This window comes from Protopterus annectens, chromosome 3.part1 (genome assembly GCF_019279795.1).
Source record: "Protopterus annectens isolate FY-2018-M chromosome 3.part1, PAN1.0, whole genome shotgun sequence".
NCBI lineage: Eukaryota > Metazoa > Chordata > Ceratodontiformes > Protopteridae > Protopterus > Protopterus annectens.
The window spans coordinates 1,861,176,628-1,861,191,019 of NC_056732.1; the positions used below are offsets into that span (position 1 = coordinate 1,861,176,628).

A 14,392-nucleotide genomic window follows, 5' to 3' on the forward strand; every position below is an offset into this window, starting at 1 on the left:
CTTACTTTGTCCATGGTACATAAAATACAGTTTATATATCAGTGTCACCTTGGTGAGATTTTGGGAAAAATAGGGTCCATCACATGAAAGTACTCACCAAGACTTGAGGATGAATCCAGTTCCAACAATACTACTCCCCTTTACTTGCTGACGTCTCCCTCCATTCTGACCCAGTATGCATGTTCTGATGAAGTATCAGTTGCCTCTTCTGCACAAAACTGTTGTCACACATGGTGCATTTATACTGCTTCTGCCCACTGTGGAGCCTCTGATGAGTCACCATACTGCTTTTGTATCCAAAACTCTTGTCACACATGGTGCATTTATATGGTTTCTGTCCAGTATGCATGTTTTGATGGTATACCAACTGCCTCTTCTGCACAAAACTCTTGTCACACATGGTGCATTTATACCGTGTCTGCTCAAAGTGCAGCCTCTTATGAGTCACCATACTGCTTCTGGATGCAAAACTCTTGTCACACATAGTGCATCTATATGGCTTCTGCCCACTATGTGTGTTCTGGTGGTATACCAGTTGACTTTTCTGCACAAAACTCTTGTCACACATGGTGCATTTATAAGGCTTCTGCCCACTGTGGGTATAGTTATGTCTCATCAAATAATGCTTCCTTACAAAACTCTTATCACACATGGTACATTTATATGGCTTTTGACCACTGTGTGTATAGTGATGTATCATCAAGCAATTCTTCCGTACAAAACTCTTGTCACACATGGTGCATTTATATGGCTTCTGTCCACTATGGGAATACTGATGCATCACCAATAAATTTTTATATGCAAAACTCTTGTCACAAATTGTACAACTATAAGGCTTTTGCCCACTATGGCTATATTGATGTGTCACCAAGTTACTCTTCTGTAAAAAACTCTTGCCACATACAGTACATTTATATGGTATTTGCCCAGAGTGCATCTTTTGATGAAGTACCAGTTGACTCTTCATCACAAAACACTTGTCACACATGGTGCATTTATATGGCTTCTGCCCAGTATGCACCTTTTGATGAAGTTCCAGTTTGCTCTTCTGTATAAATCTTCTGTCACACATGGTACATTTATATGGTTTCTGCCCACTGTGAAGCTTCTGATGAGTCACCATACTGCTTTTGTATGCAAAACTTTTGTCACATGTGGCACATTTGTATGGTTTCTGTCCTGTATGTATCTTCTGATGAAGTGCCAGTTGGCTCTTCTGTATAAAACTCTTGTCACACATGGTACATTTATATGCTTTTTCTGCACTATGGGTATACTGATGTCTAACCATGTAAGTCTTGTTTACAAAACTCTTGTCACACATGGAACATTTATACGGCTTCTGCCCACACTGTACCTGATGATTCAACATGCTGCCTTTGTATGCAAAGCTCTTGTCACATGTAGTACATTTATAGGGTTTTAGGATAGTGTGGATACTTTGAAGATACTTTTGCCAAACCTGGGCACCCTGAAGTACTGCCATGTCATTGTTCTGTGTAAAACTTTTGTCATGTGTGGTAAAGGGATTCTGACCAGTATGACTGATCTTCTGCAGTGTTTCATTTTTTCTACCTGTAAAATCTTCGGCATTCATAACACCTTTATACAAATCCTGCCTAATAAGTTTTTGCATATGTGCTGGTAAGGAAATCTTTTCCATTTCCCCACTGTCACTTAGATGATCAGTTACACTGTTACTATAAAATGTTAGACTGTTGCTATGATTAAGTGAGCTGCATGGCATTTCCTCTGCATCAGTTTGCAGATGCTTTTCTAATTTAGTTTTCATGACAAAGTCCTCTTTACTTTGTCTACAGTTATTATGTTTGGTTTCAATCTTAACTGAGTCTTGCCTTATGACAAGCATCTCATCAGGCAGAGATCTGACACATTCTGCATTAATGTGTTTCCTATAAGATGACTGCAGACTCTGGATGACACCAAATTCTCCATTCCCGCTGACTTAAAAGAAAAAAACAGTGTGTTAAAATATGATCAGCTGCACAGAAGACATTTCTTACAGTTTACATTATAAACCCTCTAAGTATGTTAGTGTATCCATAAGCACAAATCTTTTTAATGTCTAATCATAGTCAACAATAAACTGCTGTCACAAAAATTACAATAATGAATAGGTCTTTAAGAAAATCTGTTCTGCCCTCTCATTATGCCTTAATTTCTCTCTAGCTACATTTAAAATAAAAATCTTAGCTGGTCTGTGGTTTATTTTATTATCTTTTGTTTGGGTATCCAATAATATAGCTGATGTAATTTGCAACTACATGTTCTAGACAAATTATGCAAACTCCTTATAATTACCCAGTTTACATAAAAAGATGCCAGACACTTTGAAATGACCAATGATGCGATGATGTGTGATGTACCTCTGTGACTGTAACAGAATTCATAAATAACCCTGCCACATAGAACCTGTAACGTACATCTGTAGATATGAAGTACTCACTACAGACTGTGCAGGGACTTGTGGAGCCTGGTTTACATAAAGACATACCAGGTGTTTACATAAAGACATGCCACACATTTTGAAATGACCAATTATGTGATGATGTGTGATGTACCTCTGACTGTAACAGATATCATAAATATCCCTGCCACATACATCTTGTAATGTACGTCTGTAGATAGGAAGTGCTCACCACAAACTGTGCAGGGACATGTAGAGTCTGGGTTACATAAAGACATGCCAGACATTTTGAAATGTCCAATAATGTGGTGATGTGAAGTATACCTCTGACTGTAACAGAATTCATAAATAACCCTGCCACATACATCTTGTAATGCACATCTGTATATATGACTACTCACTACAGAGGTGGATCCTGGTTCACATAAAGAAATGAAAGACATTGAAATGTAAACTGATGTGATGATGTGTGATGTACCTCTGACTGTAACAGAATTCATAAATAACCCTGCCACATACACCTTGTAATGTACATCTGTAGACTTGAAATACTCACTACAGACTGTGCAGGTACATGTGGAGCCTGGTTTACATAAGGATATGCCAGACATTTTGAAACGAACAGTGATGTGTGATGTACCTCTGAATGTAACAGAATCCATAAATAACCCTGCCACATATACCTTGTAACGTACATCTGTAGTTATGAAGTACTCACTACAAATCATGCAGGAACATGTGGAATCTAGTTTACATAAAGACATGTGACACATTTTAAAATGATCAGTGATGTGTGATATACCTCTCTGACTGTAGCAGAATTCATAAATAACCTGCCACATACATCTTGTAACGTACATCTGTAGATATGAAGAACTCACTACAGACTGAGCAGGGACATGTGAAGCCTGGTTTACATAAAGACATGCCAGACATTTTGAAATGTCCAATGATGTGATGGTGTGATGTACCTCTCTGACTGTAACAGAATTCATAAATAACCTTGCCACATACACCTTGTAATGTACATCTGTAGATATGAAGTACTCACTGTACACTGTGCAGGGACATCTGGAGCCTGGTTTACATAAAGACATGCCAGATAATTTGAAATGATCAATGATGTGATGATGTGTGATGTATCTCTGTGACTGTAACAGAATTCATAAAATAACCCTGCCACATACACCTTGTAACGTACATCTGTAGATATGAAGTGCTCACCACAAACTGTGCAGGGACATGTGCAGCCTGGTTTACATAAGGACATGCCAGACATTTTGAAATGATCAATAATGTGATGAAGTGTGATGTACCTCTCTGACTGTAGCAGAATTCATAAATAACCTACCACATACACCTTGTAACGTACATCTGTAGATATGAAGTACTCACTAAAGTCTGTGCAGGGACATATGGAGCCTGGTTTACATAAAGACATGCCAGACATTTTTGAAATGACCAATGATGTGATGATGTGTGATGTACCTCTGTGACTGTAGCAGAATTCATAAATAACCTACCACATACACCTTGTAACGTACATCTGTAGATATGAAGTTCTCAGTACAGACTGTGCAGGGACATGTGGAGCCTGGTTTATATAAAGACATGCCAGACATTTTGAAATGATCAATGATGCAATGATGTACCTCTGACTGTAACAGAATTCATAAATAACCTACCACATACATCTTTTAACGTACATCTGTAGATATGAAGTTCTCACTACAGACTGTGCAGGGACATGTGGAGCCTAGTTTACATAAAGACATGCCGGAGAATTTGAAATGACCAATTATGTGATGATGTGTGATGTACCTCTGACTGTAACAGATATCATAAATATCCCTGCCACATACATCTTGTAATGTACATCTGTAGATAGGAAGTGCTCACCACAAACTGTGCAGGGACATGTGGAGTCTGGGTTACATAAAGACATGCCAGACATTTTGAAATGACCAATGATGTGGTGATGTGTGATGTACCTCTGACTGTAACAGAATTCAAAAATAACCTGCCACATACACCTTGTAACGTACATCTGTAGATATGAAGTACTCACTACAGACTGTGCAGGGACATAAAGTAAAATGTAAAATAGGAAGGAGGCAGGAAGACATAGCCACAGAACAGAAGCAGCACTAAATATCTCTGCAAGTAAAATGTAAAATATTTAGGAAGAAGGCAGGAACATGTAGCTGCAGAACAGCAGCAACACTAAATATATCTACAAGTAAAATGTAAAATATGTAGGGAGGAGGCAGGAACAGGTAGACACAGAATAGTAGTAGCACTAAATATCTCTGTAAGTATAATATAAAATATGTAGGAAGGAGGCAGGAGCAGGTAGCCACAGAACAGCAGCACTAAATATCTGCAAGTAAAATGTAAAATATGTTGGAAGGTGGCAGGGACATGGAGTCACAGAACAGCAGCACTAAATATCTATGCAATTAAAATGTAAAATATGTAGGCATGAGGCAGGAACACGTAGCCACAGAAAAACAGCAACACTAGATATCTGTGCAAGTAAAATGTAAAATATGTGGGAATGAGGCAGGAACTTGTATCAACAGAACAGCAGCAGCACTAAATATCTCTGCATGTAAAATATGTAGTAAGGAGGCAGGAAAACATAGCAAGAAAAACATTTGCAGCACAAAATATCTCTGCAAGTAAAATGTAAAATATGTAGGAAGGTGGACGGAACATGTAGCCACAGAACAGCAGAAGCACGGACTATCTCTGCAAGTAAAATGTAAAATATATAGGAAGCAGGCAGAAACATGTAGCCAGAGAACACCAGCAGCACTAAATATCTCTGCAAGAAAAATGTAAACTATGTAGGAACGAGGCAGGGACATGGAGCCAAACAAGAGCAGCAGTACGAAATATCTCTGCAGGTATGTTGTAAAATATGCAAGAAGGAGGCTGGAAAATGTAGCCACAGAACAGCAGCAGCACTAAATATCTCTGCATGTAAAATGTAAAATATGTAGGGAGGAGGCAGGAACATGTAGCTGCAGAATAGTAGCAGGACTAAATATTTCTGCAAGTAAAAGTTAAAATATGTAAGAACAACGCAGGAACAAGTAGCCACACAACAGCAGCAGCAGCACTAAATATCTGTTCAAGTAAACTAAAATATGTAGGAAGGATGCAGAAGCACATACCCACAGAACAGCAGCACTAAATATCTATTCAAGTAAAGTAAAATATGTAGGAAGGATGCAGAAGCACATACCCACAGAACAGCAGCACTAAATATCTATTCAAGTAAAGTAAAATATGTAGGAAGGATGCAGAAGCACATACCCACAGAACAGCAGCACTAAATATCTGTTCAAGTAAACTAAAATATGTAGGAAGGATGCAGGAGCACATACCCACAGAACAGCAGCACTAAATATCTGTTCAAGTAAAGTAAAATATGTAGGAAGGATGCAGAAGCACATACCCACAGAACAGCAGCACTAAATATCTGTTCAAGTAAACTAAAATATGTAGGAAGGATGCAGAAGCACATACCCACAGAACAGCAGCACTAAATATCTGTTCAAGTAAACTAAAATATGTAGGAAGGATGCAGGAGCACATACCCACAGAACAGCAGCACTAAATATCTGTTCAAGTAAACTAAAATATGTAGGAAGGATGCAGAAGCACATACCCACAGAACAGCAGCACTAAATATCTGTTCAAGTAAACTAAAATATGTAGGAAGGATGCAGGAGCACATACCCACAGAACAGCAGCACTAAATATCTGCAAGTAAAATGTAAAATACAGAGGAAGGAGGAAGGAACACATAACAACAGAACTGCAGCAGCAATAAATATCTCTGCAAGGAAAATGTAAAATATGTAGGAAGCAGGCAGGAACATGTAGCCACAGAACAGCAACAGCACTAAATATCCCTGCAAGTGAAATGTAAAATATGTAGGGAGGAGGCAGGAACACGTAGCCACAGAACACCAGCAGCACTAAAATCTCTGCAAGAAAAATGTAAAATATATAGGAAGGTGGCAGGAACATGTAGCCACAGAACAGCAGCAGCACTAAATATCTCTGCAAGTAAAAGTTAAAATATGTAACAAGGAGGCGGGAACACAAAGTACAGTTGTGTACCTACCGTAAATGTAGATGTTACAGTTGTGTACCTACTGTAAATGTAGATGTTCGAGTGTATTCACTGTTGCAGTCATTACACTTGGGTTATCCTGCTGGCAGGCTACCCGCAGTCGGCCTGAATTCCAAAGTCCTGGTCCGGCGTCGGTTGCTGTCGCCTCTTCCCTGATGTCAGTGCACCAGGGGTATAAAAGATGCAGCTGACACCATTTTCTTCAGTTTTTCTTGCCCCAGATGTCAGGTGCCCCCAAAAGGGTAGGCTAAAAATTCTGCTCATAAAAAAGCATGCACTAACATAAACATTGCCTTCATCTACAAGCAAATACACCACATAGGTTGTATAGAATAGAGAAGTACAGATAAGTCCCAGCAATGAAAGGGGGATGGAGGGAGGGTAACCTGGACTGCAACAGTGAATACACTCGAACATCTACATTTATGGTAGGTACACAACTGTACTATGTTCATCGTGTTTCAATGTTGCAGTCATTACACTTGGGTTGAATCCCAAAGCTGAGGTTGGGTGGCTGGGCCTAGATAGAATTAGGAGTGGCTATGAGGCCCTGCAGAACTGCAGTGGTGAAGCCTGCTCTGGATTTAGAGTAAAGAGGTAAGTGGTAGTGCTTTGTAAAAGTGTGCACTGAACTCCAAGTTGCAGCCTCCAAAATGTCCTTGGTTGGTATTCCTCTGAGGAAGGCTGCTGCTCTGGTTGAATGTGGCCTAATGCCCTTAGGCACTGATTTGCCATGTTGTGAATAGTAGAAATGAATGCAGTGGCCTATCCATTTTGAAATAGCCTGCTTTGAAATAGCTTTTCCTTGCGATCCGGCAGCATATGCACTAAGAGCTGCTCATTCTTTCTGAAGGCTTTAGTTTTGTCCAAGTAGAAGTGTAGCTGTCTGTGTATGTCCAAAGAATGCAGATGTCTCTCCCCCCTTATTCTGTGGGTTTGGATAAAAGGTAGGCAAATGAATGGTTTGGTTAAGAGCCACACTGGACACTACCTTAGGCATAAATGTTGGGTTTGTCCTTAGAGAAACCCTGTCCGGATGGAAAATAATAAAAGGTTCCACAGCCATTAGTGCCTGTAACTCTGAGACTCTTCTTGCTGAGGTTATTGCTAGGAGCAGAGCTGTTTTCCATGATAAGTATTTTATGTCAGCTGTATTGGCTGGCTCAAAAGGAGGCAGTGTGAGCTTTTCCAAGACAAAGTTGAGGTCCCATGCAGGTGTTGGAGCTCTCCTTGGAGGTCTTATGTTTTTGGCCCCTCTGAGGTACTGCCTTAGCAGTGGATGTGAATAAATAGGTGGATCCATATTGTAATGAGCTGAAATGGCAGAGGCATGAATCTTAATTGATGAGAAGGATAGGCCTTTGTCCAGCCTCTCAGTTAAGTATTGTAAAATCTGAGGAATATTTGGTACAAGCATGTCCATTCCTTGTGCCTGGTTACAAGCACATAATCTCTTCCATTTTTCTGTATAAGATTTTCTGGTACTGGGCCTCCTGGCCTCCAAAATAACATCCATAACTGCTTTAGAGAGAGGTGAGTTCTGAATGGTTACATTATCAGCCATGCAACCTGATTTAGGGTTCTGAGTTGGCTGTGCAGGATCTGATTGTTTTGTTGGGTCAGCAAATGAGGAATTTGGGGAAATGTCCAGGCTGGGCCTTGAGACAAGCTCTTTAGGATTGGGTATCAGTGCTGGCATGGCCAGTCTGCGGCAATCAGTATCATTTTTGGCTTCTCTTGTCTGACCTTTAGGAGTACCTTGGGGAGGAGAGGCAGTGGAGGAAAGGCATATACTGTAAGGGTTTTCCAGCTGAATGATAGGGCATCCACTTTCCATGCTTGTTTGTGATAAGTCCTTGTGCAGATTCTCTGTAGTTGGCAGTTGTGTGGGGAGGCAAATAGATCTATGTCTGGGCATCCCCATTTCCTTGTTATCATGCTGAAGATTTGTAGATCTAGTTTCCACTCGTGAGGATCCTTGAGATTTCTGCTTAGTTCGTCTGCCAGAGTATTTGTCTTTCCTGGCAAGAATTGTGCTTGTAGGTGTACTTAATAAGTCAATGCTGTGTTCCACAAAGTCATGGCTTGTCTGCAGAGGGGGTAGGAATGTGTGCCTCCCTGCTTGTTTATGTACCACATGACTGTAGTTATGTCCGTCTTTACCAGCAGTTGTCCTGGATGAAGTAGATCCTTGAAGGCTGTCATGGCATTCTGAACAGTTAGCATCTCTTTTTGATTGATATGAAGATGCATTTGGCTTGCTGGCCATGCTCCCTGAATACATTTTCCGGCCATGTGGGCCCCCAGGCATAATCTGATGCATCTGTTGTTAGTGTCTGCCTGGCCGTGGGTAAAGGGAATGGCTGTCCCTTGTTGTGGTGACAGGCCTGTGCCCACCATTGAAACTCCTGTTGCAGGCAGGGAATGAGGGTAATTAATGCTTCCAGGCTGTGGCAATGTTGAGTCCAAACACTTTTTAGATACCATTGTAGTTTCCTCATATGCAGTCTTGCATATGGAATTAGTAGAATGCAGGATGCCATGAAGCCCAAAGCCTGCAGAATTTTTCTTGCAGATAACTAGGTCTTTGTTGCCAACATTTCGAAGTAAGAAGTCAGTTGCCTTTGTTTGTCTGGCGTGAGATAAGCCATATGGGCAGTTGTATTTAAGCTTGCACCCAGGAATATTATCTCTTGAGATGGTACTAGTTTTGATTTCTTTTCATTTACTGTGTACCCTAGGCAAATTAGTAATCTTTTTACAAACGCCAGATGCCTCAGTAGAATGTCTTTGTTCTCTGCTTGAATAAGGCAATTGTGCAAGTAAGGGTATATTTGAATTCCCCTTTGTCTGCAGAAAGCAATTACTGGTGTCAGGCATTTTGTGAAGACCCTGGGCGCAGTAGATAAGCCAAAGGGAAGTGCAGAGAATTGGTAGTGCACTGATCCAGCTATGAATCTGAGGTATAGTCTGCAAGATTGTCTGATTGGGACATGCAGGTATGCCTCTTTTAGGTCCAAAGTTACAAGCCAAGCCTTCTTGCCCAGCATGGGCAGAAGCTGCTGCAGAGTCAACATTTTGAATTTTGGAATGTCCAGAAAAGTGTTTAGAATAGACAGGTCCAATATTGGTCTCCAGGCTTTGTCCTTTCTGGGTACCAGGAATAGTCTTGAGTAAAATCCTTGTCCCTGCTCTTGCTGTGGTACTCGCTGAATGGCCCTCATGTCCATGAGGGATGTAACTTGCTTTTGTGCCTCTGCCCATTGATTTTGTGGCAGGTCTGGCATACCTTTTGCCTTTGACAGGGTGTGAAAGTGGAACCTGTAGCCCTGGGACACTATATTCAAGACCCATTTGTCCTGGGTGATTATATGCCAATTCTGTGAAAAAAGTGGTAGTTGTCCTCCTAAGGGGGCTGCCAAAAGATAAGTGCTAGGTATTGGCACAGGAAAGTCATTGGGACGGTTTTCTATATGGCTGTGATTTGTCTTCTCTGCTTTTGGAGGTAGAAGCACCCCATTGTTTTGGCCTGTATGAGCCTTGGGGCTGGGATCTGCCTCTAGGGCGTCTGTATCTGCCTCTTTGTGGCCTGTCTGACACTGGAAAGGACCAATTCTTTGAAGGCCAGTTCCTGCTAAATCTGGGTGGTTGTACCTGTAAGAAATCCTTAACTGTCTGCATAGATTTCTCTTTATCCTCCATTTTCTTCAACACCTCTTCTGCCTTAACATCAAAGTATCATGCTGTAAAGGAGCATTTAATAATTCTGCTTTAACATGATCAGGCAGATGTTGTTTCTTTAACCAAGCATGCCTTCTAATGACAGTACCCGTAACAGCGGCCCTGCAAGAGGCCTCCAGTGAATCAAAACCACATTGCAAAGTATGCTTTCCCACTTGTTCAGCTGCATGCAATAAATCCTGCATTTCCTTGTTATCTGGACATTCAGAATTTGTCAACATTTTCTGTTTTAGCAGTGACATTAAATATTGCTGATATTTAAGCATATGAAACTGACAACTTAAAGCCCTTACAGCCAGGGTAGCAGAAGTGTAAACTTTTTTCCCCCATCTGTCCAGTGCCCTAGAATCCCTATCAGAGGGGACAGGGTTTTTGCAGTGGAAGCCTTGACCCCTTTGGGACCCTGAGATATAGTTTCTGGGTCAGCAGCAGGGTTTTTATATAGAAATTTGTGGGAATCTGGAACCCTGTAGTATCTGTCTGGCTTAACCAGTGCAGGAGGTAAAGAGTCAGGAGACAGGCTGGACTTGGAAAATACATCATCTACTATGTCTAGAACAGGTGGAATAGCAAGAGGTCTGTGTTGAGGTAGTAAAAGAAAGTCTCTGAGCCTTTTCTTAGATTCTGAGTAATCTTGGCTCTCCCAGTGAAAGTGCTCCCTCATGGTATGAAGGGTTTCCCCAAAAGAATAATCCTCAGGAGGAGAGGCTGAAGGAATAGACTCTTTAGCATCAGAATCCTCATAGGGAGGAAGGGAGTATCCCTGCTCAGAAAAGGAATCAGAGGAAATGGAAACCCGATCTGAAGATTCATATTCTGTCTCTTGCCTAGGCCTCTTATCAGGAGGGGAATGGGAACCCCTGATTAAAGTAATTAGGTCTTCGGCCATTTTAAGTATCTGTTTTTTTAGGCATGGAAGTCTGTGCAGGAGAATGCTGTACTTGTTTCTTTGTCTTTAGAGCTGCTTTAGTCTTTGCCTTTGAAGCTGAGGTTGGCTTAACATATAACTGTGTAGGTCTGAAAACACCCTCAGAAGCCGATGCCTGCTCAGCAGCTCCGGACCGATCTGAGGGAATAGTTTCCGAGTGTCCAATACCTTGAGTATCCAGAGGCCTAGTCAGCTCCACGTTGGAGTCGGAAGCGGCCTGTGGCTCTGAGGTAGTGGGCGTCAGGGGTTGTGAAGGCACCTCACTGAGAACCAGCGACTAGCCTAGCGGAGGCCTCGTCATCGGTTTTGGACCTCTGATGCCTGTCCTTTTCCTTTTCCTTGCGCTTTTTATAAACTCTGGTTGTCGGCTGTTCGGATGGCATTATATAATTAAATCTTCGGCCAAAGTAATGAAAGGCAAAATCGTACCGACACTCAATAGTGCGTTGGTTAAATCTAGCACAAAACCGACAGCTAGCAACGTCGTGGTCAGGGCCTAGGCAAGGAATACAGTAAGAATGAACATCCTTATGAGGTATTGGCTTCACACAAGAAATACAATTGTTAACTTTTTCTGACATCGGTCTGGAGCAAGAAAAAAGTTTCCCCAATGGGGTACTTAACTTTAATGAAGACTTCGGATCTGAAATTCGGTTTTGAAAATCTCAGGAGTTGGCCGACCGGCACTTGCGAACTGCTTTTGCTTCGGGCACCGCGCGGCAAGAAAGACTGAAGAAAATAGCGTTGGCTGCATCTTTTATACCCCTGGTGCACTGACGTCAGGACTTTGGAATTCAGGCTGACTGCAGGTAGCCTGCCAGCAGGATAACCCAAGTGTAATGACTGCAACAGTGAAACACGATGAACATCCACAAAACAGCATCAGCACTAAATATCTCTGGAAGAAAAATGTAAAATATGTAGGAAAGAGGCAGGAACACAGAGCCACAGGACAGCAGCAGCACTAAATATCTCTGCAAGTGAAATGTAAAATATGTAGGGAGGAAGGAGGAACACCCAGCCACAGCAGAACAGCAGCACTAAATATATCTGCAAGTAAAATGTAAAATATGTAGGGAAGAAGCAGGAACAGGTAACCACAGAACAGCAGCATCACTAAATATATCTAAAAGTAAAATGTAAAATATGTTGGAAGGTGGCAGGAACACGGAGCCACAGAACCGCAGCACTAAATATCCACGCAATTAAAATGTAAAATATGTAGGAAGGAGGCAGGAACATGTAGTCACAGAGCAGCAGCAGCACTAAATATCTCTGCAAGTAAAATGTAAAATATGTAGGCAGGAGGCAGGAACATGTAGCCACAGAACACCAGCAGCACTAATTATCTCTGCAAGTAAAATGTAAAATATGTAGGAAGGAGGCAGGATCACGTAGTCACAGAATAGCAGCAGCACTAAATATCCCTGCAAGTGAAATGTAAAATATGTAGGGAGGAGGGAGGAACACCCAGCCACAGTATAACAGCAGCACTAAATATATCTGCAAGTAAAATGGAAAATATGCAGGGAGGAAGAAGGAACAGGTAGCCACAGTACAGCAGCAACACTAAATATCTCTACAAGTAAAATGTAAAATATGTAGGAAGGAAGATGGAACATGCATCCACAGAACAGTAGCAGCATGAAATATCTCTGCAAGTAAAATGTAAACTATGTAGGAAGGAGAACGGAACATGCAGCCACAGAACAGTAGCAGCATGAAATATCTCTGCAAGTAAAATGTAAAATATGTAGGAAGCAGGCAGGAACACGTAGCCACAGAACACAAGCAGCACTAAATATCTCTGCAAGAAAAATGTAAAATTTGTGGGCAGGAGGCAGGATAACGTAGTCACAGAACAGCAGCAGCACTAAATATCTCTGCAAGTAAAATGCAAAATATGTAAGAAGGAGGCAGGAACCTGTACCACAAAACAGTAGCAGCACTGAATATCTCTGCAATTAAAATGTAAAATATGTAGGAAGGAGGCAGGAACACATAGCCACAGAACAGCAGCAGCACTAAATATCACTGCAAGGAAAATGTATAATATGTAGGGAGGAGGCAGGAACAGGTAATCACAGAATAGCAGCAACACTAAATATCTCTGCATGTAAAATGTAAAATATGTAGGAAGAAGGACAGAGCAAGTAGCCGCAGAATAGCGGCAACACTAAATATCTCTGCAAGTAAAATGTAAAATATGTAGGCAGAACGCAGGAACATGTAGCCACAGAATAGCAGCAATAGTGAATATTTCTGCAACTAAAATATAAAATATGTAGGAAGGAGGCAGGAAAACGTAGCCACAGAACAGCAGCAGCACTAAATATCTCTGCAAGAAAATGTAAACTACGTAGGTGGGAGGCAGGAACATGCAGCCACAGAACAGCAGCAGCACTAAATATCTCTGCAAGAAAATGTAAACTATGTAGGTGGGAGGCAGGAACATGCAGCCACAGAACAGCAGCAGCACTAAATATCTCTGCAAATAAAATGTAAAATATGTAGGAAGGAGGCAGGAACATGCAGCCACAGAATAACAGCAGCACTAAATATCTCTGCTAGTAAAATGTAAAATATGTAGGGAGGAGGGAGGAACACGTAACCACAGAACAGCAGCAGCACTAAATATCTCTGCAAATAAAATGTAAACAATGTAGGAAGGAGGCAGGAACACGCAGCCACAGAATAACAGCAGCACTAAATATCTCTGCTAGTAAAATGTAAAATATGTAGGGAGGAGGGAGGAGGGAGGAACACATAGCCACAGAACAGCAGCAGCACTAAATATATCTGCAAATAAAATGTAAACTATGTAGGAAGGAGGCAGGAACACGCAGCCACAGAATAACAGCAGCACTAAATATCTCTGCAAGTAAAATGTAAAATATGTTGGAAGGAGACAAGAAAACGTAGCCACAGAACAGCTGCAGCACTAAATATCTCTGCAAGTAAAATGTAAAATATGTCGGAAGGAGGCAAAAACATGTAGCCACAGAATAGCAGCAGCACTAAATATCCCTGCAAGTAAAATTTAAAATACGTAGGAAGGTGGCAGGAACACATAGCCACAAAACAGCAGCATCACACATATCTGCAAGTAAAATGTAAAGTATGTAGGAAGGTGGCAGGAACATGGAGC

At 41.4% G+C, this 14,392-nt stretch overlaps 1 protein-coding gene across 1 annotated transcript in view; it reads right to left on the reverse strand.

Annotated features, from left to right (window-relative positions):
• Positions 1 to 17: 17 nt before the first annotated feature.
• LOC122798774 (zinc finger protein 2 homolog) overlaps positions 18 to 14,392 on the reverse strand; it is a 264,657-nt gene continuing 250,282 nt past the window's right edge. Inside the window, exon 4 of the mRNA XM_044067884.1 lies at positions 18 to 1,965. Coding sequence (XP_043923819.1) covers positions 131 to 1,965 — 1,835 coding nt within the window. The 3' untranslated portion in view covers positions 18 to 130. The remainder of the gene's footprint in view (positions 1,966 to 14,392) is intronic.